At 36.4% G+C, this 24,678-nt stretch overlaps 1 protein-coding gene across 1 annotated transcript in view; it reads left to right on the top strand.

The window, feature by feature from the left end:
- Positions 1-24,678, top strand: part of LOC148946078 (E3 ubiquitin-protein ligase MIB1-like) — a 213,637-nt gene that overhangs the window by 93,958 nt on the left and 95,001 nt on the right. Inside the window, exons 9-11 of the mRNA XM_089097597.1 lie at positions 7,781-7,933; positions 8,756-8,844; positions 15,171-15,368. Coding sequence (XP_088953723.1) covers positions 7,781-7,933; positions 8,756-8,844; positions 15,171-15,368 — 440 coding nt within the window. The remainder of the gene's footprint in view (positions 1-7,780; positions 7,934-8,755; positions 8,845-15,170; positions 15,369-24,678) is intronic.

The following is a 24,678-nucleotide window of genomic DNA, read 5'->3' as shown; positions in this document are numbered from 1 at the left end:
ATAATTACCCAATTCAGACTCAAAACGAGCAGAAATTAACATAAGTTGGGCTCAAAATCCCTATGCCTTCCCAAGGCAAGAACAAAATTTGAACTTTACTGAAAAAAATATAAATGTTCTTACTTTTATAACTTTAATAAATCAAATAATATTAACATTTTGATTACTAAATATCAGTATATGTATATTAAACTGACAATGCACATTCATTCGTATTTTTTTCAGTAAAGTACAAATTATGATCTGGCTTTGGGAAAGCATAGGGATTTTGAGCCCTAGTCATGTTAATTTCTGCTCGTTTTGAGTCTGACTCGGTTATTTATTGTAATTTCTGTTCCTTTTGGGTTTCATTTATTTATCAATGCTGATTTGTGGTAGTTTCACGCTTGGTAGATTATTTGATTTTATTTTTGCTCATTTTTTGTTTAATGGAGTTCTTTACTTATATTTGAAAAACTTATTTTGTGGAAAAAGTTTTTTTGATTAATTTCTGTTCGTTTTATATTGACATAGTCTTTTCAGAGAAAAAGAAAAAATACTTTAAATCTTTTCGTTTTTTTAAGAATTTATAGTTTGGACTGTTATTTTTTAGCAATTTTCAGCAATTGCTGAAAAATAATGGAGAAAAATTCTCAGCAATTTTTAACAACATGCACCCTCTTAAAAATCTGGACACAAATAGTAGTGTTTAATTTAGTTTCATACCTCTTCTAGTTGACCTGAAATGGAAAACTTGATACCACTCGCAAAAAAAATCTGTTTAATTTCTTTGATAGCTTGAATACACTTATACTATTTTGATTTGGTTAAATTTTAAGAGCAGGAGCAGCCCCGAAAAATTTGAACATAATAACCTCAGTCGTTTTTGGGATACTGCTGAGATGCCTTGTTGGGAATTAGCATTAACACAGTGCATTTTGATTTAATCCTATGGCAACATTTAGTTTGGAGCCCTTTTTGAAATTTCTATAACAACTTTTTATATAAACTTTATGTGCCTACAGGCCATAACTTACAACCCTTGCACTGAGGGTTCTGAGGGGGCTCTCATCCTAAAAGACCTTATTTCAAGAACTTTCAAGTACGTTGAACAAAATGGATATTTCAAAATTTTGATTGGATGAGTTTGGAAAAATGGTGGGCGTGAGACGGGCGTTAGTCGCTATCCAGTCACTTTCAACTATTAAAAAAGGCACTAGCCCGTTCAATTTCCAATTGAATGAGCCCTTTTGAAGTTTCTACGACAACGCTTTCAGTGAAAACTTTACATGCCCCAGGGCATAACTTACAACCCTTGCACTGAGGGGGTTATCATCGTAAAAGACAGAATATCCAGAACTTTCAACTACTTTGAACAAAATGGATATCTCAAAATTTTAATTCGATGTGTTTGGGAAAATGGTGGGCATGAGAGGGGCGTTAGTCGCTATCCAATCGCTTTCAACTAATAAAAAAGACACTAGCCCTTGATTGAGCCCTTTTGAAGTTTCTACGAAAACGCTTTCAATAAAAACTTTACATTCCCCCAGGGCATAACTTAGAACCCTTACCCTGAGGGCTGTGGGGGAAGGGTTGTCATCCTTAAAGACCTAATTTCCAAAACTTTCAAATACGTTGAATAAAATGGCTATCTAAAAATTTTGATTGTATGCGCTTGGAGGAATGACGGGCGTGGGGGGGGTAGTTGCCCTCCAATCACTTTTGACTATTGAAAAGGGCACTAGCCCTTTGAATTTCCAATCGAAAGAGCCCCTTCTGAAGTTTCTACGACAACGCTTTCTATAAAAACCGTATGTGCCCCCAAGGCATAACTTAAAACTCTTGCGCTGAGGGTTGTGGGGGAGTGTCCTTCTCAAAAATATATTTTCTATCTAGAAATCAACTACGCTGAACAAAATAGCTATCTCAAAATTTTTATTGGATATGTTTGGAGGGATGATGGGCGTGGGAGGGGGGGGAGGGCTCGTTGCCCTCCAATCACTTTCGACTATTAAAAAGGGCACTAGCCCTTTGAATTTCCAATCGAATGAGCATGTTTTGAAGTTTCTACGACAACGCCTTCTATAAAAACTTTATATGCCCCCAGGGCATAACTTAAATCCCTTGCCCCGAGGGTTCTGGGGGAGTGTCCTCCTCAAAAACATATTTTCTATCTGGAAATCAACTACGCTGAACAAAATGGCTGTCTCAAAATTTTGATGGGATGTGTTTGGGGAACTGATGGGCGGGGGGGGGGGCTTAGTTGCCCTCCAATCACTTTCGACTATTAAAAAGGGCACTAGCCCTTTGAATTTTTAATCGAATGAGCCTTTTTTGAAGTTTCTACGACAACGCCTTCTATAAAAGCCTTATATGCCCCCAGAGCATAACTTAAAACTCTTGCCCTGGGGGTTGTGGGGGAGTGTCCTCCTCAAAAATATGTTTTCTATCTGGAAATCAACTACGCTGAACAAAATAACTATCTCAAAATTTTATTGGATGTGTTTGGGGGAATTATGGGGGAGGGGGGGGGGGCTAGTCGCCCTCCAATCACTTTTGACTATTAAAAAGGGCACTAGCCCTCTGAATTTCCAATCGAATGAGCCTGATGTGAAGTTTTTACGACAATGCCTTCTATAAAAACCTTATATACCCCCAGTGCGTAACTTAAAACCCTTGCCCCGAGGTTTCTAGGGGAGTGTCCTCCTCAAAAACATATTTTCTATCTTCAAATCAACTACGCTGAACAAAATGGCTATCTAAAAATTTTGATTAAATGTGTTGGGGGGAATGATGGGCATGGGGGGCCTAGTTGGCCCCAATCACTTTCGACTATTAAAAAGGGCACTAGAACTCTCAATTTCCAATCGAATGAGCCCTTTTTGAAGGTTCTACGACGACCCCTTCTATATGAAGTGCCCTGCTCTAAAGGAAAAAATAATAATTAGTACAGTGTGCCAACATCTTCCTTATATGCCCTCAGCTCATAACTTAAAACCCTTGCCCCGAGGGTTGTGGGGGAGTGTCCTCCTCAAAAATATATTTTCTATCTGGAAATCAACTACGCTGAACAAAATGGCTATCTCCAAATTTTGATTGGATGTGTTTGGGGGAATGATGGGCGTGGGGGGGAGGGCTAGTTGCCCTCCAGTCACTTCGACTGTTAAAAAGGGTACTAGCCACTCCAATTTCTAATTGAATGAGCCCTTTGTGAAGTTTCTACGACAACTCCTTCGATACGAAGTGCCCGGGTATGGAGAAAAAAAATTACATTGTGCCCACATCGTTCTTTACTTAGGCAGCTCTAGCACGCTGCCTATGATGAAGAGGAGGCATATAAGCCTATTGAGGTTGTTTTCTGGCCTGGGAAAAGGACGACCTGGGCAGACTTTCACACCCTCCGGAAGGAAATTCCAAATTTAATATTTCCGTTTGAAATCAAATTTCAGAGTTTTCATGATTTTTAAAACTTACTTCTGATAATTCTGAAAGAATCAGGTGCTCTGCTACCTGCTAAATACTGTTAATTGAATTTACTTCATGGATTTTATTGTGATGCCTCTCCGGAGACACGCATAGCAATAAAGTCCCTATTCAAGCCTTGGATTACTGGCAATGTCGTTTTGTTAATTAAAGAGCGTGACAGACTGAACAAAGGAGGACAAACTAATAAATCCAAAAGAATCCTATCCTTATCGTTGGCAAAATTTGTAAAGCTCGTAAAAATTACGGACATAGTGCGCCCAGTAGACTCATTAGCTCAAAGCCAAGAAGTTCCGTATTAGAGTTCATAAATTGTTGGATAAAGATGTTGACAATCTGTGGTAACAAATGATCAAGGTATTTCCATCAATGCAAGCGTTATTAATGATTACTTTGTATATTTATGTCAAACCACCCTCTATTTTCCTTATTGGTGATAACGACACACGATATCAATTATTGGAAGTTATTGTGAAAATGCTAAACAGTTTTCTGTACAGTCGGGAGGATTGTACCTTTCTTCCAAATGGGAACAAGTCTGATTTTATCAGTATTTCTTGGGCGTCTGCCTAGGGAACTAAACCAGGTCCTTTATCCTTTCTCATAGTTTTGATAGTTCTATGACCCATTACCGAAACTGTTTTAAGTTAGGAGATAACTTAACCGTTTTGAGTTCGAAACATGTTGTTGTCTCACTTTTTTATCAGTCCTGGTTAAACTTCGCTGAAGTAAGGATGCTGGGACTGCTTTGAAAAATTTTGCTTTTTCGTATGATTGGTCGCATGTTGTTGTGAGTCTTTTTTCTTTTATTTATTTTGTCTTGCTGAGGACGGCCACTCATTGAAATTATCTTCACTGTCTTACAAAAAGAATTCCCTATTGTACTTCGTGTTTTTTTTTTGTTTGTGATGGAAAGGCAGCGTGGCCTTCGTCGCTATTTTTTTGTCCTTACTACAGAAGTTGCTAATATCTCCTTAAGACTGCAAATATGATTTAGATAAAATAAAGTTTACTTTGAAGAGTAAACAAGAGGGGTCTTGTTTCGTTTTTCCCTTAAAACCAGTGCAACTGATGGCACCGATTTAGAATCAAGAGCACAAAAGACTATCTAAAGCTCTTTGGTGTTTTGTTGGATAACAACCGTAAGTTTAATCCTCATGTATCTGAAATGCTCTTACCCTTTTCTCAACCTAAAAGATTAGTATTACTACTACTAATACTACTAATGTCGCATTACAGCACCAAGCCGTCTGCGGCGCACGCTCCTCCTCCACCCCAATAAAAGACTAGTATTGCAATTTCAAAACTATTTACTCTTTTCACTTCTTATTCTTACTTGATTGCGCTTGTCCTGTTTTGCATTCATCCCCCACAAAAGAGCACACATCTTTCTTTACCACTTACGAGTATGGTCAGAATCGGCTTCACCTGATCTTTCAGGAGATGATTCGACATAAACTTACCATAGACCTTCAGCCGAGTGGTTAGTGCTCCGGACTTGAAATCCTGAGGTCAGGGGTTCCAGTGTTGGTGTCGCTGGTTATTTGGTTATTTGGTTAGTGCTCCGGACTTGAAATCCTGAGGTCAGGGGTTCCAGTGTTGGTGTCGCTGGTTATTTGGTTATTTGGTTAGTGCTCCGGACTTGAAATCCTGTGGTCAGGGGTTCGAGTGTTTGTGTCGCTGGTTATTTGTTTAGTGCTCCGGACTTGAAATCCTGAGGTCAGGGGTTCCAGTGTTGGTGTCGCTGGTTATTTGGTTATTTGGTTAGTGCTCCGGACTTGAAATCCTGAGGTCAGGGGTTCCAGTGTTGGTGTCGCTGGTTATTTGGTTAGTGCTCCGGACTTGAAATCCTGAGGTCAGGGGTTCCAGTGTTGGTGTCGCTGGTTATTTGGTTAGTGCTCCGGACTTGAAATCCTGAGGTCAGGGGTTCCAGTGTTGGTGTCACTGGTTATTTGGTTTGGAACGGGAGTCAATCATGTGACCCTGTAATTCAAAAACATCAAATTACGTTGTAAGCCTCCCTTCCTTCCAAGTTAAAGTTACCCATGTAAAATAGAACCACTTAAAACACCTAAAATCATGTAACCCAAAGACATCAAATTAGGCCAGGTTGTGCAATTTAAAAAGTAGCAAACAAGTGTATCTTGATTTAAAAAATGTTGTATAATCTTTCCCACAGCAAATGTGGTAACAATAAATAAATCTATTTTGAAGCAGAAGGACAAAGTGTTACGAAAATATGCAATAATGCCCTAGATGTTATGGCTATGCCTCATACTGAGGTTCTTTAACAGTAGAATCAAGGGTCAGCCGAAAAGATTTCGTTTAGTAACAGCCATTGATAAATGCTCCCCTCTTAACCCATTCCTTGATCTTCCAGCTACTGGTCAATAAAATTTCACCCCGTTAGATAAGCTCAGCCAGAGTTGACCCAGCTCTAAATGGGTACCTGGAGAAATCTGGGGGGAAAACACGGGAAGCATCGGATGATTTGCCCCCAACCACGCATTGCACTCCCGGTCGAAGTTATTGAATCAGGAGATCGGTAATTGCGCAACGCAGACCTTTGGTCAGCATGCGAAAAAGTTTTTTGCTTTTGGTTTTTACTTTCAGCTGAATTCCTACAGTCTGACGTTCATCGTTACTTTCTTCCTCACTATCAAGACTACATACAAGCAAGATACTATACTCTACTAAATAGGAATAATGCTAGTACACTCAGACTCTTACTTCAACAAAATTTTACTTCAGTAACGGAAAATCCTCGTAATTCCCCCTTTGGGTGTTGTGGCCAGGCCTCACTATAGTCACGTTTGGGGATAGAGTGAAAATCACACAGGATTAAAGAGACAGTTATGTATCCCGTTCGTAATTTCTGGAGTTGATTTTTATTGCACTTCCAAGCATAAACCCTGGGGTTGACCAATCAGAGTTAAGACTTAAGTTTTTGCTGTTGTTGTTGAAAATAAAAAAGATAGAAGTTCAATACAGCAGTTTTCCTATCTGTAAGAATAATCTGGAAAAAGACTCAAAGGAATAGTATTAGTAGACAATAGCAGGGAGCAGATTAGTGTTGATTCAAGCTTTCAAAAGCAATTTCTTGCCATTCCAGTTTTTGGCTTTTGTCGTACAAGTCTGATGTCAAATTCAGGAAAAACGCATTTCATTCATAAATCCTCTCTTCTTATATTAGTATGTGTGACCATGGTGTGGCTCTTGAATTGCACTCATCATTTGACCAACGATGTAATTTTTTGACAATTTTTTTTATCTGAATTTGTTGACCTTGACATAGGGCTTGATGCTTTGGATTTTTGTTGTCCCTGTATTTTTTTGTGCATTGACACAGTTCTGTTCGTTTAAAACTATTGCAGTTAATAAATATATTATTTTCTATTCTTATTTAAAATACTAATAATTTAACAGATAGGATTCCAATTGAGTCATCGTGATATCTTTGGTTAAATCTAAGATAAAAAAAGTTACTGTTCTTTGGTGACACAATACTAAGATAATTTATTTTTGTTTGGTATTTATTTGTTTTCTCATGCTGACGTAGTCTGAATTTCAGTCCGTTTGAATATCAGCGCTGTTATGTTCAAATGCTCTTTTGAAGCAAACTTTACTATGTCTAGCCTGTATTTAATTTTTCAGAATAAGAATATAGGTTACTTTTGCAAACAGAAAGGTTTCAGAAAGGTGCGTTAAGTTAGACTTAGTGCAGTTTCAGGAATTTACTTTTTGTCGCTCTTTATTGCTTTTCACGTGCTTCATTTTTGTCGTGATGTGTCTCGCCAATAACGTCTGTTTAGAGCATGCATTATTTAGTAAACTTCTAACAACCACATGGCTTATAATATGCCACAGTAAAGACCAAATGACTTAAGCCCTGAAGCGGTATCTTTCTCCCTGAAAACAGAGTTTTATATGACCTAAGGTATTACTGTTATACCACATTGGCTAGATGTTGTTTTTGTGTGGCATGTTTGTTTTTCTCATTCTTTTTTTTTCCAACAGTAACCACAAACCCTTCAGCTCACAGAACTCTTGAAAAACACAAGGTTTGCCAACAATTTCAATGGTAAGAAAGGGTACTCTAGAAATTTACTGAAAAAACTAGTAAACTAACGCATTCAAATGATTTTTTTTTGTAATTATCTGGCCCAATACCTACTTTTTGCGCCTTTGTTATGATATATCTGATATATGCATACTGTGGTTTTTAATTCCTCTTTTTGTCTTGATTGAATTACTAAGCTTGCACATTTATCTGTGTTTTTATGAGCATTAAAATCAATAAGTGATTTTCCATTAACAGAATGTTTGAGCGTCCTGTTGAAAAAACTTTTCGAAAATCACGCAGTTGGGGATGCACACGAAGAACTAGTAAAAGCTGCAGCAAATGGAGATGGCCAGAAATGCGAAGAAATATTAAGGCGATCCGATGCAAATGTCAACGGAGTATTTGCTGGTAATGCTTCTCAGTATAATTACTTTTCTTGACGTTTGAAATTTCCATAGCTTTTCTTGAAATATTAGGTTTATTTTATTGAAATTTGTATGTTTATTAAAGTTTACATTACCTAGTAGGGTACATGCTGGTCATCAGTTTAGAGTGTAGTAAGGAAGATTTTTCTTAAACTTGTTTTTATTATATATTTTTCATGTTGTATATATAAAAACTGGTTTTTCACATTAAAGAAAGAGTGGTGTTAAACCGTGAATCATTACCCTGTGCAAAAGGGTGCTGCCACCCTGTCCTTCAAATTCCCACACTTAGCGTTAAAGGAACTCTTGCAAAAAACTTAATTGAACTCAACAGACAACCGGCACAATGTTATTGTGATGTTTTCATTGAAACTATAGAAATTCTCTTTTTTCCAGGAAAGCTCTTAAAATTTGCAGGTCACGAATCCACGTGTTTTCCTATTCCCTCCCATGTTCTCTCATTGTTGAATTTACAAAAGAAAATTTGAGATTATCCTTGTCGTAAGAATAGCTAGTCTTTCGTCTAAATTTGGGTGAAGTGGGACACGCTGTTTGGAGGACTACCCATCAATAAACTTCATTCTAATAGAGCTATTAGTCTGACTCCCAGCACCACTTAGTAATGTTAATAGGGGTGCCCTGTTAAGGTTAAAAAACATGTATCAGTTTTTTAAACGTCAGGACTAGCTCTATTATCAAATAAAAGAAAAACAGATTTGAATTAGTTTCAAGTATACATAAGCCAATAACTGATGAAATGGAACTTAAAAAAGGGAAAAGCTATTTATTTGCTTGGTCATTTTAGGTCACACTGCTTTGCAAGCTGCTTCCCAAAATGGACATCTAGAAGTAATTAAAGTGCTTTTGCGACATGGCGCTGATGTCGAAATTGAGGTACGCAATTTTTTTTTAGTATAAACGTTGGTAATCAAGTTTCATCTATTTTCCTTTTCTGTTTAGCCTTATTAATTGATAAAATGGTGTTTGATTTTCATGCTTCAAATCATGTAGTTATTTTGGATTTCCTAAGAAAAAAATATTGACAGTTCTTTTGCTTTGTCCATCTTTGCTTTTAGTCACATTATTCTAACTTAGAAGATCCTAGAATTCTCTGGGTTGTAAGTTATTTTTTCTTTGTAGTTTTCTAAGTTGTGTTTGAATAATTTATTTATTCTCTCCCTTTATAGGCAAGAGAGTCTTTCCAATGGGCTCTAACGTCGTTAGTTTGTATATGTATTTATAAATAGAAAAACTATCTTTTTTATCCAAGTAGGCTTCTAAGGCGTGGAAAAACCTTTTAACTTATCACTGATTCCAAACACAAAAATTTATCTGTGTTCCACTTATTAATAGACATACTAATTTAGTCATGTTTCAGTCACTCTAAACAGCTGAGTAGTGTTGTTTTCTTTTTTTTTTTTAATAACAAACACCTAAATTATATGCATATCTAATAAATAATATTACTTATAATGTGTATATTTTATGTAATTCTAATTTATGCATCTTAATTGGTAAAAACAAACGCGTTCAGTCATCTTAAGGGCTTTGTTTGTTTACATGCTGGAACTGCTTATGCTATTTGGCAAGTGTGCAAATCGTCACTTTCAGGCCTAAAGGTCGTATCTGACATTTTCACACTTCTGACATAATTGCTTAAAATCATAACGCTTATTTATATCCTTAGGAACTAGTGATTACATACTTGTCCTAATTGGTCAATCTTTTATTTGTTTCTGATACATACCAGGGTGAGAAAATTTCTTTTCGTACAAGAGGTTATGCGAGACTACGCAAGACACTTTCAAAAATTGTTATAATAGTTGTTATGTTTTGTGGCAAAGTCGCTTAGCCTTAACCCGTATATCCTGCAATTTTAGAAATAACAGCACAGATTGTGTTAGGTTTCATGTTTTGGGGCAAAGCGATTAAGCATTAGCTTGTATACACGGTGCATCTGAAATGCAACAACATTGATTGGGTGTTAGGAAGCAGAGAATAAGGTGGGTTAAAAGAAAGCAGCGTATTTTGAGACTATTTTTAATAAACTTGTGATCATTTTATTTTATTTGCTTGGAAAACAAATCTTTGTTTTCAACATACAGAAATATTTTCTTCAAATTACTGAAATGATTTCTTTTTGTACAGGTTTGAAGAGGGTACTTATATAGTTTTCCCACTTATTCATAAAATTTATTTTCTTCGAGAACCCGCCGTAAAGTCGTCATACGCGGTACTAAAGAGCTTTGAAACTATTTCCAACCGATTGGTTCCAGCTGCAACTTCTTCGGGGATATCTAGTTATTGTATGTTGCACATCCGACCATGTTCTCGGGATTCTCCATTTAATTGTAAATCCTCCTTTTATTTTTGTCAAGTATTCGTCTTCTGTCTGTTTTTTTTTTCGTTTTTGTGAGATTGCTGGTTCACAGATAATGACTTCTCAAGATATAGTATCATCGGATGACGAAGAGTGACCATGGATTTTAAAGCGAAATCTTGCGGATCATTAATCCTCTGATAGGTTATAAGAATTCCTAAATCCACTATTGGAATCTGGCCTACCTTTTATTTTTGGACGTTAAGATTTATACACTTTTCTTAATGGCACAGCAGCCGTTAAAAGCCGTTGAACCTAGTAAGAGCAGCTAGGAGGGGGATAGTGGCAGAGTTCTCCCTTGAGATCGATCTCGAAAAAAACCTGACAAATTCTGTATTGGAAATCTCCTTTTCATGTAATTACGTATTTTTTTTTACATATAAGTTTAGGCTTTTAAATCTGCGATAGCGTGTAGTCTATGATGCAGTCGGATTTAACAAAATTATCGATGTACATACTGATGACCAATTACTTCCAACTGGTAATTTGTTGCCGATATGGTCTGTATTGCTGCCGATATGGTCTGAAAAAAAAATTCTATTACATTACTTACAGCCCTCGAAATTCAGTAGTCGCAATTTGTTTTTACTTTTATCATATTCTCAATGTAGTTAACTCAACTGTTATGATTCCTCATACTTAGATTACTTACCACCATCAACCTCACCGTAAAACTTTCCATCAGGCAATTGAATCCTTTCTGTTTTCTAGCTTCTTTTAGTTTCTTGTTTTAGTAATTTTGCTATTGTTTTCCATTTCAGAAAGTTATCTCAAAAGAGATTTGTCACAACCACACTCTTTTGTTTTTAATAAAAAGTAAAAATGCTTTCTCTTTTTCCCCAATCTCTCGCAAGAAAAGCTAAGTTAGCCTTTCCGGGTCAACTGCTAAAGTCTCGCTTAAAATCGGAAGAAGAACCAAAGGCTTATAAAGTCTTAGTGGAGTGAAAAGATGCAAAATTTCCCTGGAAGGACATTTTGTCTGGAAGGAAAGTAGGAAGTTAAAATAAAAATAATCTCTCTCATTCTCTATTTTCCCTTTCTTGCTACCCTCCCGGGTCCATAAAACTTCTTATGAGGGCAATTAAGAGTTTGAAAGTGATAATTAACAGCTAGTGGGTGTGGAGAGAGCCATGTTAAAGTGATAATGAAAAGTTGAGAATCCAAATTAAGGTTTTGTATATACACATCCCTGGAAATCAGTTTTTAAGCAATAATTGTGTATGTTTGTATGTATTTGTATATTTTTCTCGAAAACGGCCCCATATTTTTTCGGGAAAATTGGTATCTTGGGATATTCTCGCATAAAACAACGATCTAGATAGGTCAGAAGTCTGAGAAAAATCGTTAAGAGCCTGAATTTTGGTTTTGAAAATGACGTCATGTACCATGTTAGTACATCATATAAACATTTCTTATGCCATCATGTATGGCATCATATAAGTATTTTTTTTATATGTCATGTATAGCATAAATAAGATTGTTGAGTTTCCAACACAACAGTTAGTTATATAATATAATCTCTGTTGAGAGGCCCAGAAAAACGAAAATTTGTAGTTGCAGTTACTATAAATGATGATTCTTTGGAACCAACACCTGAACTAACGTTTCAAAAATTAAAATAAAGAGCAAAGATACAGGCGGTTAGAACATATGCAAAAGCGACAATTAGAGTGTGTTAAAAATAAAAATGAAGAGCAAAGACACACGCAGTTAGAAGACATTCGACAACGTACAAGTGAGGGAGTCAAAAATAAAAATGAAGAGCAACGAGTCAATGAAAATAATCCTGGACAGCGATAATTAATACGTATCATAATTGAAAATGATAGCAATGATGATTGGGTTTGGGATTTTGACATGGATATGGTCATCAATGCCTACTATATCTTTGTTAAAAAAAAACAAAGGTTCGGCTATATGTATTTCATAATGACAAAAGACAAGCTGAGGTGTAACGAAGCAAACAAACTGATAATGCTAGCGAAGATGATTGAGTTTTGGATTTTGACATGGATAAGGTCATCAATACCTACTTTACCTTTGAAAATCAAAAATATGGACTGGATAAATCGTTGGAAGAAAAATAAGTTTTTGTCCCACCACCTCAACAATTAAAACAAACAAAGGTTGGACGATATGTCTTTCATAATGAAAAAAGGCAAGCCAAGGCAAAAGAAGAAGTTTTTGTCCCATCGCCTGAACAATTAAATGAAACAAAGGTTCGGCGATATCTTTCATAATGACATAATACAACCCAAGGCAAAAGAAGAAATTTTTGTCCCACCACCTGAACAATTAAAAGAAACAAAGGTGATCGTGAATGCCTTCCATACCTTGTAAGATCAAAAACATAGAATAGATAAATCGTTGGAAGAAAAAGAAGTTCTTGTCCCACAGCCTGAATAATTGAAAGACACAAAGGTTCGGCGATATATGTCTCATAATGACGAAAAGACAAGCCGAGGCAAAAGTTAAAGGTCCAATAAAAAATAAATGTAATTTTACAAAGGCACCACTTCTAATTTAAGATCCATTTGGACGTCATGACGCCAAGAAAATTCTCAATTTGTTTGCGTTCAGAAGACACGCGACAGCGATAATCTACATTTAGAAGCCTGTCGCGTGCCGATTGCCGAGGCCCGGCGGGCCTCGGCAATCGGCCTCGGCAATATATATATATATATATATCGGGCCTCGGCAATATATATATATATATATATATATATATATATATATATATATATATATATATATATATATATATATATATATATATATATATATATATATATATATATATATATATATATATATATATATATATATATATATATATATATATATATATATATATATATATATATATATATATATATATATATATATATATATATATATATATATATATATATATATATATATATATATATATATATATATATATATATGTTTATATATACTCTATTGTTTCTTGAAAGTATGGGTTTTAAATTAAAATAAAATAATAAATGGAATAAAAAACAATTATCAAGTACGAAGATGAAAGGTCGAACGAAATTCCCGATAAATTTTGAATTAAATTTTTTTTTAATAGATAATTGCTTATTAATAATCTATAGTTACATGGCATATGACTGTGGAGAGCCTACTGTAAAGACTTGGGAGATTCGAAAAAAATGATACCTTGCTAGTCGTTTATTAGCTACTTTTCTCTCTTTCTTTTTTCTCTCTCTTTAGCTTATCTTTCTCTCTCGCTCTCTTCCCCATCTCTTCCCCATCTCTCTCTCTCTCTCTCTCTCTCTCTCTCTCTCTCTCTCTCTCTCTCTCTCTCTCTCTCTCTCTCTCTCTCTCTCTCTCTCTCTCTCTCTCTCTCTCTCTCTCTCTCATCTCTTTCTCTTTCTCTCTCTCTCTCTCTCTCTCACTCTCTCTCTCTCTCTCTCTCTCTCTCTCTCTCTCTCTCTCTCTCTCTCTCTCTCTCTCTCTCTCTCTCTCTCTCTCTCTCTCTCTCTCCCTCTCTCTCTCTTTTTCTCTTTCTCTCTTTCTCCCTCTCTCTCTCTTCTTTAATGCTCTAGCATTCGCGCTTCTCTTGACACAAGAAAATAAGAGCCGCTTATTATCAAGGTATCAAGGCCGCTTTTTACTTCTAGAATCTCATAAAATACAATTATTATGGTTGTCGAACTTGGAGAATGGTATTGGAATTGCAAAACGTTAAATTTTGTTCGCATGGAAAAATCAGAAATGAGAATAGGCGTAATGGTTTGACAGCAAGAGAAACCTTTAAGGCGAATTATTCAACATATTTCTAGCACTTATTTCTTTCTAAGGCAGAGCAGATAGAAAAATTAACTCAAGCACTGGTTTCTTGCGCTCTTGCGTGACTTAGATTTCCTGATTGGCTCTTCTTTATCGTTTTTCGGGGTCAGGAGCCGTACTTCATTGCACCATTATGACGGTACTTTCGCTACACTTCACAACCTTCTTAGTTGTTTCTGTAAACAGAAAGGGGAAGAAGGTTCCCCTAAAATAAGTCCAAGGGAGATTTCTCCGTCTAAGAAAATGGTGGCTTAAAAACACGTTTTAACCCCCCTTTCTGCACCTATGTTCAAAGCGAATAAGCGATTTTTTATTAAGACCCAAATTAAAGGAGGTCCTAGACGGTCAACTGTTTTGATCAAAAGCTTCTGTCAATCGATTGACTCAAGCATAAGTGACTGTCTAGGAACCTGTTTGACAATTGAGTCAAGCGCTGGCGGTGATTGATAGAAATTTTGAATGACCCGATCATTTTGATCAATAGTAGTGTGTTACATTGTGTATTACGTGATCAAAAGCCGTGTATTACTTTGGTCAAGATTGAAGGGTTGATTGAAGGTTGATTGAAGCACACGTCAATCGTTTGACAGAAACTTTTGATCAAAATGATTGACCGCCTAGGAGGGGTTTCTCCTTAAGAGGGGTTTCAAGTTATTGTGACTGTTGTTTTGAAAGAAAACTGTTTTTACCACTAACCAAGGAATGGAGAAATATACCAACGTTGTTTCTCTCTTTTGCACCAATGCTCATATCAAATAAGGATTTTTTTCTGTTTAGGGCCAAAATAAGAGAGGATTTCAAGTTGTTGTGTTTTTTTTTTTCATGATAGATCGTTTCTTGTATACTTACTAGGTAATGGAGAAATATGTCAACGTTGTTTTATGTGATTATGCTTTTTTTATTTGAATTTCTTGCTGTAGCAAATTCCTTTCTTCTTTTTTTTTTACCACTATTCTATCCTTTTTCATTGCTATTGAGAATGCAGAAAGTATCTTGGTGTTCTTAAAGATTGCATATTTTTAAGGATAAGGATGGTGACCGTTCAGTTCATCATGCAGCCTTTGGAGACGAACCAGCTGTAATGGAGCTCCTGGCTGAATCCAGGGCTGATTTGAATGCCAGGAATAGGCGACGTCAAACAGCCCTTCATATAGCTGTAAATAAAGGCCATATAGGGGTAGTGAAAACCTTGCTTGAACTTGGGTGTCATGCCAGTTTGCAGGTAAGCTCAGACTTGATTAATGGCTACCAGCTGAAACTCTTTTAGTATGTGGCTCCCGTAATTTTTTTTTTTTTTAATCTGCAAAAATTGTTTACTAACTTTGAAAATTGATTTGTTCTCCTTAGTATCATTTTGGATTCCCTTTGAACTCCGTAGTTGTGAAATTATGTACTTGCAATGTATTTTTAAGGCCTTAGGCAAATATACGCAAACAAAAAATATGTAAAACTGAAAAATAGCAGAAAAATTGCCAATATAGTGAAAGTTTGGAACATTGGCTTCTCCTTAGTTCACGCTTGTACTATTCTATAAGATCCTAATGACACCTTTTGCAAGCGAAATTTTTTTTTGACAAATTGACATGAATTTAATATTACAGGAATAATTTCTTTTTCCTTTTTTTGTCTCAGTAAATCAGATTATGCAACAAGTGTAGCTAACAAATGCAGATAAGCAGGCTCAAGCCTTTAATAAAAAAAAAAAAAACAGGACACAACCTCCAAATAAGCACACATAAGCAAAAGCAAAGCAAGCAAATAAATAGCAAACACAAGCAGGATAAAGCACTAATTTCAAGCTAGAATGTTACATCTCCCCTTTTCTCAATGAAAGTTCATTTACTGTGCACTTTACTCAAGGGGGTAACAAGGGGGTAAGGGGGTAGCACTAATTTCAACCTAGAATGATAAATCTCCCCTTTTCTCAATGATAGTTCATTTATTGCACACTTCACTCAAGGGGGTAACTTCATCAAAGATTTATTCTTGTTGGTGGTTTGATTTGTCTTTCACTCCTGGTTTTAGGGAGACCCGAGGATCCAGAGTCACCAGCTTCCCTAGACTCTGGGATCTCTGGCTGAGTGGAGTCAAAAATGGTTGGTTCACTGTTCACAGCACTTTCTATCTGGTCAGTTGGTGGCGGACTATGAGGTGATCCAAGGTCAATCGGTTTGGTAGCTTGGATTTTGAAATCTGATTGAACATCGGATTCCGGTTCGTCAGGATTTCCTGGCATAGCCTTAATGTGTTTTCGATTACACCAGTACTGTCTGTTATTTGGCGTTTCTACAACGTATGAACGGGGAAGAAAGTCTTTCTTCACATCGACTGCTGGCTGCCACATCCCATTCTCAATTCTTATTCTGACCGCCTGACCAGTTCTCAACGGATTTTGAATCTTGGCATGAGCATTGTAATAGTGCCCATGCCTTTCTCTCTCTTCTAACCTCGAGGTTGAGAATTCAGATCTGGAGATGACTTTGGGGGTGAGGTGGTCTACTGTACGAGAGATGGTAGATATGGTGTTTCTGCTCATTAGCAGTTGTGCTGGAGACGCAAACCCTTCGACAGGTGTGTTCTGGTATTCGAGAAAGGCCATCTGTAGATCAGTCGTTGCAAGCTGCGATTTCCTTGATCATACCTTTTGCGATTGATACAGCTTTTTCAGACAACCCATTAGACTGGGGATGGTTTGGACTAGACGTTCTGTGATGGATACCCCATTCTTTCAGAAAGGTCTTGAAACTGCCGAAGGTAAACTGGGGTCCATTATCTGAGCTAAGGACATGAGGGATACCAAAGCCTGAGAAGTGTTGTTTGAGTCGTTCAATGATCTGGTCAGTGTAGGCGCTGGTGCCTAATTCGTCAATTTTGAAGTGGCGACTGTAGTAGTCAATCGTAACCAGAAACTTCTTACCGGACAGGTAGAACAGGTCAATACCCAAATGTTCCCATGGATATCCGGGTATCTGGTGCTGAAGGAGCGGTTCCTTAGCACTCATTTTCTGATAGGTACAACAAGTAATGCATTTCTGGATGTATAGTTTAACGGATTGACTCAACCCAGGCCAGTAGATAACAGACCAGGCTCTCTGTTTAGTTTTCTAAAAACTAATGCCCAGGTGTGATGTATGGATGCTCTTTCCGAATTTTATTTTGCATGCTTCTCGGAATGACCAGACGATCGTTCTTAAAAACTATTCCATCGATGACTGTCAGATCATGTCTGACCTGCCAAAAATCGGTAATTTCAGCTGGTATTTAGCTTCTTGTTTCTGGCCAACCCTCTTGTATGATTCTCTGAAGAGCTTTAAGTTGTTGGTCTTTGGCCGTTTCATCCTTCAGTTCACTGAGCCTCTCGCAACTGATTGGAAGGAACTTCCTGACTGAATGGACATAGCAATCAATCTCTTTCTGGAGGGAGTCCCCTTGTAATGGAATGTGAAGCCATGAGAGGGCGTCTGGGACAGGAATATCCTTGCCAGGTGTGTTGGTTACGGAATAATCATAGGGCTGTATCTGCAGCAGCATTCTCTGGAGCCTGGCTAAAGACTGACTTAATGATTGGGTGGTCCAACAGTGTTTCAAGTGGCTTTTTGTCGGTTACTATGTTGAAGCGTCGACCATACAAATACTGGTGGCAGTGACGGCATCCAAAAACGATTGCATACAGTTCTTTTTCTATTTGCGAATACTTCTGTTCAGTGTCTGTTAATGATTTTGACGCATATGACACAGCTCTGTTGTTCTGAAGCAGAATTGCACCAAGCCCAGATTTTGATGTATCTACTTGCAGCTCAATATTACTGCAAGTCGGATCAAAGAAAGCTACTCTTCCGCAGAGCTACGTCCAAATGAACACATTTTGCTTCAGCAACGATCTCAACGGCCGGTTTGGGTTGACAGGTTTGGAATGTACTAGGACAGGTAATTTAGCGTTCCAAGAAGGGTCTGCAGTTGGTCCTGTTATTTTGACTAAGTCATTTTATGGATATCCTTGACCATATTTGGATCCAGGTGAGTGCCCTCACCAGATAAGCTGTGGCCATAATAAGGGATGGATGTTACTTTCAGGATGCACGTTTCCTTATTCATTTTCTATATCTTCTTTTTAGCTCTCTGCAGCGTTTTTTGAAGATTGATGTCATGCTCCTCTTTTGATTTGCATGAGATGATCATGTCGTCACTTATGACAGAAAAACGAGCCAATCCTGCAAAAACTTCTTCCATATGTCACTGAAATTCGTCTTGAGCTGATATAATGCCAAATGGCATTTACTTGAATTTGTATTGCCCAAAGGGAGTATTGAAGGTTGTCAACTCAGATAACTCGTCGTTCAGACATAAACACCTATAACCATGCCAAGTATCAAGTTTTCAAGAAGTGTTTTGCACCCTGGTGTTTCTGGGTCACTTTATCAAATGTTAGCATCGGGTGATGATGCCTCTTGATCGCCTTGTTGAGGTCATAGGGATCAATACAAAGTCTAAGGCTCCCATATGCCTTTTCCACAACAACTACAGAGTTAACCCAGTCGGTTGGGTGGGTGACTTTCTCAAATATGCCTAGACTTTCCATGCGATCATGCCCTTGCTTGAATTTTGTTTGTAGCGTAAGGGGAGTCCATCTTGCAGGCTGCACTGATGGTTCAGCTTCTTCTCGAAGGACTATTTTGCAAGTCCCTTCGATTTTTCCCAATCCTTCAAACAACTCTGAAAATTCATCAGAGTTGGCTTGTATATGCTGGATTACTCTGAAGGCTGAGGACTAGTTTGACAAGGTTCAGCTGCTGGCTTGCAGCATAGCCCAGTATTGGAGTTGGAGCAGACTGCACAAGGAAGAATTCACGCAAGCTTTGACTTCGATCCTTTTAGGTGCATTTCAATCTGCAAGTGTCAATTACTGGGATCTTTTGACCACAGAAACTAGTAAGGACATGATTAGTTGGATACATTTTCGGCTGTGATATCAGCTTTTTGAGAGAGCGCTTTGGAATTATATTGGCTTGTGCCCCTGTGTCAATCTTTAATTGGACACTGATCTGTCCATTGATTCTTATGCTTACGTATGACTGATCATCTTCATTGTCTGCTGAGATTTCATAAATAAAGAGTTCGTCATCTGTAGTCTGATGTGTAGATTCAATGAAATTGACACTTTTCTTCGCACTGCGACAAACCTTAGCAAAATGATTTTGCTTTCCACATTTACTGCAGGCTTTCCCCCTAGCAGGGCAGTTGTGACTCACTGAATATTCACCACCACAGAAATAGCAATCAGATTTGGATGCTTTCTGGATGCATGAGATGTTTTTTTTAACTGCATCAACTTCTATTTTGATTACTGGATTGTTCATGCTGCTTTATGCAGACATTGTTTTCAGTTGTGCCTGGTTTTCAGTGTGTGTTCTGGCAATTTTGATAGCTTCGGCTAATTTCAGTTCTGATCCTGACTGAAGAAGTTGTTCCCTGATCCTCTGATTGTTTATTCCACATATGATTCTGTCATGTACCATTTCGTCCTTGGTATCAGCTGCATAGGAACAGTCACGCGCAAGAATCTTGAGTACAGGACAACAGGAAACTTCAAAAAGCTGTCAAATTATTCAACGAGACTTCTTTCGAGCTGATTTTTAATGTTTTCCAAGCAGGTATATACCAGAGTATTCTTTGGGAAGGCTCTTTCCAGAACTTTAGAAAAAAAATTGTGCCCCGTTTAATAAAAAAAAGAAAAATTATGCATTTTGATGATGTAAGTTTCATTAAATTTGAATATCTCTATTTCTGGCCCAAAACTGGAGAACTTAAGTGATTTTTCTAAGATTTCTGGGAAAGTAGGTGTCGGCTTTTAGTTTTCTGTCGCTTATTCGGATCTCTTATCTTAGCTATTCAAGTTATGGCAAGACTGTCTAGCTAATTCTGAATAGTTTGGCTTCACAAATTAAAAAAGCTTGTAATGGACGCGATATGGTGATTCTTTAAGGTATCGAACGCCCTTAAGAATACTTTCAAGCGTTATAAGATAGTATAATTGCCATGACTAGAAGAATATAATCGTTATTTCTGGTGACAAAGCCCTTGCATTAAAAAATAAGACACACTCTGCTGGCGTTATCTTGAATCACTCCTAGTCTAAAGGCTTATCCTAAAGAGTTAGAGTTTTCCCCTCAGTTTTATAAAATACAGCAGCGCCATATATTTCCTTCATTATATTTCTTTTATTGAAGGAGAGGAAATTCTCATTCATGGGATAATTGAGAATTTCCCATCAATGGATTTCTTGCCTCATCTCAAAGATGACGCTATTTTAGTTTAATTCAGTGTATCTGGCTCTTTTTGGATATCCCCATCTGAAGGCTTTTAGGACGTGTTCCATTTGCAAATTCAAATCGATGAGACTTCACATGTCATTCAATGTGAAACTGCTATGGAATGAAGCTGATAGCTTGGAAATTTTCATGAGGAATTATTTGGAGACGCTCGTTTCAGTTTGGTCATCTGAAAAAGAAAATGAAGAAGAGCTTGTTTTGCTAGATTTGAGGGTTTCTTCTTACTTATTGCTGCTGATAGAAATTTTCGCAGTGACTAGGAAAGGCTTGACCCACTTATTATATTGAGCCTCCTGTGATATAAATTCAAAATCTTTATAATTCAAATATAAATTCAATATTGTTATAATATTTATATTATAGCATTTATACTATTTATATTATAACATTTATAATATAATATTTATATTATATATTATATTATAACATTTATATTATATTTGTATTAAAATATTTTTAATATTGTTATAAATTCAAAATCTTTAAAAGATGATAACGTCGTGAATGTTAGAAATTTAAAAATATATTTACTTAAATAGGTGACAGAATAAGGATTACTCTGTGTATACAGCCCAATGTGGTCTGGGTTATAGACTTTCTTTAATTTGGGTGTCGTATGGAAGAATTTTTCCAGTGGGGGGAGGGGAAGCCTTGAAGATCCAAAAATTTTTTATCAGAAGTTTGTTATATTTTCCTGTAACTTATTGATTTTGCACATGATATATTTTTGGAATTTTAGTGGCAGGGGATCAGAGCATCAACTATCCCCTTTGAGCACCCATTTTGTATTTGATCTACTTTTAAAAATTTTCTCCAGTGGGGGCTTTAGTTTTAGTTTGATGTTCAGATGCAATAAATCCAGAACATTGAAGATTCCCTACTATGCAAACACTTTTTGCTGAAAAGCATTTTGATGTCACAATATTTTCCTCCGAATATCTGGCATTAATACAATCCCCGCTAGTATGTGATCCACACAAAGCTTTTAATATTCTCCTGGACTCTTATTTTTTTTCTTACCTTGGGTTCATACAGAAGAAAATTGCTGATATGCGCAATATTTATGAATTTCAATTGCCGTAACCCTCAGTAGGTACTTGCGTCAAATTGTTTTTTTTTTTTATTCTTGACGCTTTGACCTCTTGCCTTGGTTTCCAAAATATCCAAACAACAACATGTATGGCTGTTGCTACTGTGTAGAAAAATTGCCTACTTACCTAAGCTGAATTTTTTCAACTCAGTAAATTGCTTGCACCTGAAATTATTAAAGACACCAATAAAATTGTTGTAAAACGTGAAATTTACTCTTTTGTAAATATTTGCACAAGCTTAGCGTTACGCGACTGTGAAAATGTAGTCATTTTTGCAAAATTTTAAGGTATCCGTGGCCTTTTTTGGCCGGTATTCGTGGTAACGCTAGATTTCTTAACTTAAAAAAAAGCTGAATTTCAAAGTCTAACCATCATTTTAAAGGTTCAGTATTAAAGTGCATCATGACTGAAGAAATGCTTGAGATTTAGGCTCCCGATAGTGGCCAAAATGAAGTTGGCAACGACAAAGGATGACGAATAAATTGACAACGGTCAACGGATATTGACTGTTTCTTTTCTCATTCAGTAATTTCGTCTGAGGAGAGTTCTTATCTGTTTGATTCACTGAATACCCGTGCACCTTGTTATTACCTACAGTTGCAATTGCATAGACTGGTGACATAACATAAAGAAGCTGACCATCAAAGAAGAGTTTTGATTGGAAGCTATAAGCATTTAAAACATGCCGTACTCAATGTGAAAAATGAATTACCACATATTGGATGAATACGGGGCGAACTGAAGTCACTGAGAATCAGCCAGATGACACAGGAAATTTTATTGACTTATGTTCCTGCTGAATAGAACATCCCATGAGAGACCAGAGATCATGCATTTGACTGAATCTTCATTTATTCGAAGATCATGCGTTTCAAGACAGACAAAGGAATAATTGACTTCCCAAACAATATATTTGAGCAGCCATGCGCTTAAGCTGACAAGTCATATGAGTGATAAATTTAGGAAAGTGCAAAGGAAATTTTCATCTGGATTTAAAGTAAGAGTAGCGATTGCACTATAATGAAATTCTTACTTATGATTGAATATTTGAATAACCATACAATGGAAGTATTACGGAAATTGCAGCTCTCTTAGTTTCTTTTTTCCTCTCTTTTATTTGTCCGATTTACTGTATCTTTGAAAAGTATCTTGTAACTGTATCTTGTACCTTTTGACTTCTGGCCTGAAAGTCGGGCGATAATTAAAGATAAACCCACAGCTGGCTAAACTATGACCCTGGCTAAGAAGGTGTTCGTTACTTTCAAAAGTGGACCGTTCAAAATATTTTGGGATGGTCTTACACTTGCAAATGTCTAATTGTGGACTTGTCGACTTTTTACAGAGATCTTTATGTATTAGTTCATTGGATGGAATTACTCCTCATTTGAAAACAATGGACATGAATGAATGAATGATTTTATTACGTGACTGCACCAAACAGGTATTTCACGCTACAACACTATATAACTACATTTATACAAAACATTTATACAAAAAAATAAAAATTATAAAGAATGAAATAAAAACTACACATTTACTAAACCCTCCTCAGAAAACTTTCAGAATAACCTCAAACATCAAATCTATTTGTGCTATACAGGAATTTCTTCACCATATTCCTAGCATTTTTATCACCAATTATCAAACTTAAATCAAAAGGGAAGCTAACATTATGTTCTCTCAATTCAAAAATCATATTAAACCTTTGACGAACATGAAAAGGACAATCATACAGGAGATGCTCACAGTTTTCTATACATCAACAGTGACACGCTGGGCTATCAGTTATGCCAATTCTATGTAAAAAATGATTTAGTTTCGAATGGCCTCTTATAAGCTGAGTTAAAATATAACTTGGTTCAAGTTTTTGCGCACAAATTAAATCTTCTCTTCATCTGAAAAAAACTAACAGGCCAACTACTCACATAATTTTCAAATATTACATACCATTTATTATTTAGAGCGTTTTGTAAAATGCTACGGTTCAGTTGGAAAGGTGAAAAATAATTTTCCATGAGAAACCCAATTCCTAGCAGCTCAGCAACTATTTCATCGGTAAAAACGCTATGATCAACAGAATATCTATTTAATGGAAAAATAGACTGCACGATATCTGGCTAAAAAGAGGGACGTCCCTTTTTAACAAACCTCATCACTGCCAGTTCTATTGCTCTTAGACCGATTGGAAGGACACCAGAAAGGGCCGTAATGACATGATTTTGAGCAGTTCTAAACGATTTTGAAATATTAAGGGTTGAACATCGTTGTGCTGACTGTAACATATTCTGTATATTTTTTCATCCTTGCCGCGCTTAAGAGACGACTCGAATATTTCTTAGCTTCATTAATTCTGCTTGTTACATGTTCTGTCCAAAGAAGTTTCCTATCTAAAATTACTCCCAAATATCGAACTTTATCCTTGACTTCAATAACGTCACCTCCAAATATTAAATTAACGTGAGGAGTTTTATGTCTATTTGAAAATAAAACAGCCTCTGTTTTTAGTGTGTCAAATGTTAATTTATTATTTAGTGCCCATTTATCGAAACTCTCAAAAATCTTATTTGCTACTTTTTCGAGGGTACTTACATTCTTTGCTGTAATAATGACACATATGTCATCAGCATATGCTTGAATCAAACAATTTTCATTTATATTAATTTCAAGAAAATCATTAATATTAACAAGCCGAAGAAAGGGAGATAAAATTCCACCTTGTGAACATGACTTTCCTAGTTTATGTAATTTTCCATTTTCATATGCAACTGTTCGATCTGTTAGATAACTATGAATTAATTTTATTAAGCCAGAAGGGCATTCTTTTTCCTTTAAATTTTTAATAATTCCTGGATGCCAAGCATTATCGAACTCCCCTTCTATATAAAAAAAATATGCACAATGTACATAACTTCTTCTTTTTATTTTTTTTCAACCACAGTCACCAAATCATCAACCACATCTACCGTACTTTTATTTTTCGAAAGATCAAAGTGATAATCAGAAGTCTAATTTTTAACTTGATTTAATATATTGAGTCTATCCATTTTTAACTTCTCAAAAGTTTTTCCTAAATTAGGAAGTAGACTTATAGGGCGATATGATCGAGCTTTAC

Source organism: Artemia sp. Qi Xiang Cuo, chromosome 12, assembly GCF_049724085.1.
Source record: "Artemia sp. Qi Xiang Cuo chromosome 12, ASM4972408v1, whole genome shotgun sequence".
NCBI lineage: Eukaryota > Metazoa > Arthropoda > Branchiopoda > Anostraca > Artemiidae > Artemia > Artemia sp. Qi Xiang Cuo.
The sequence above is the reverse complement of the archived record's forward strand: the minus strand, read 5'-3'. Positions and strand labels throughout refer to the sequence as shown.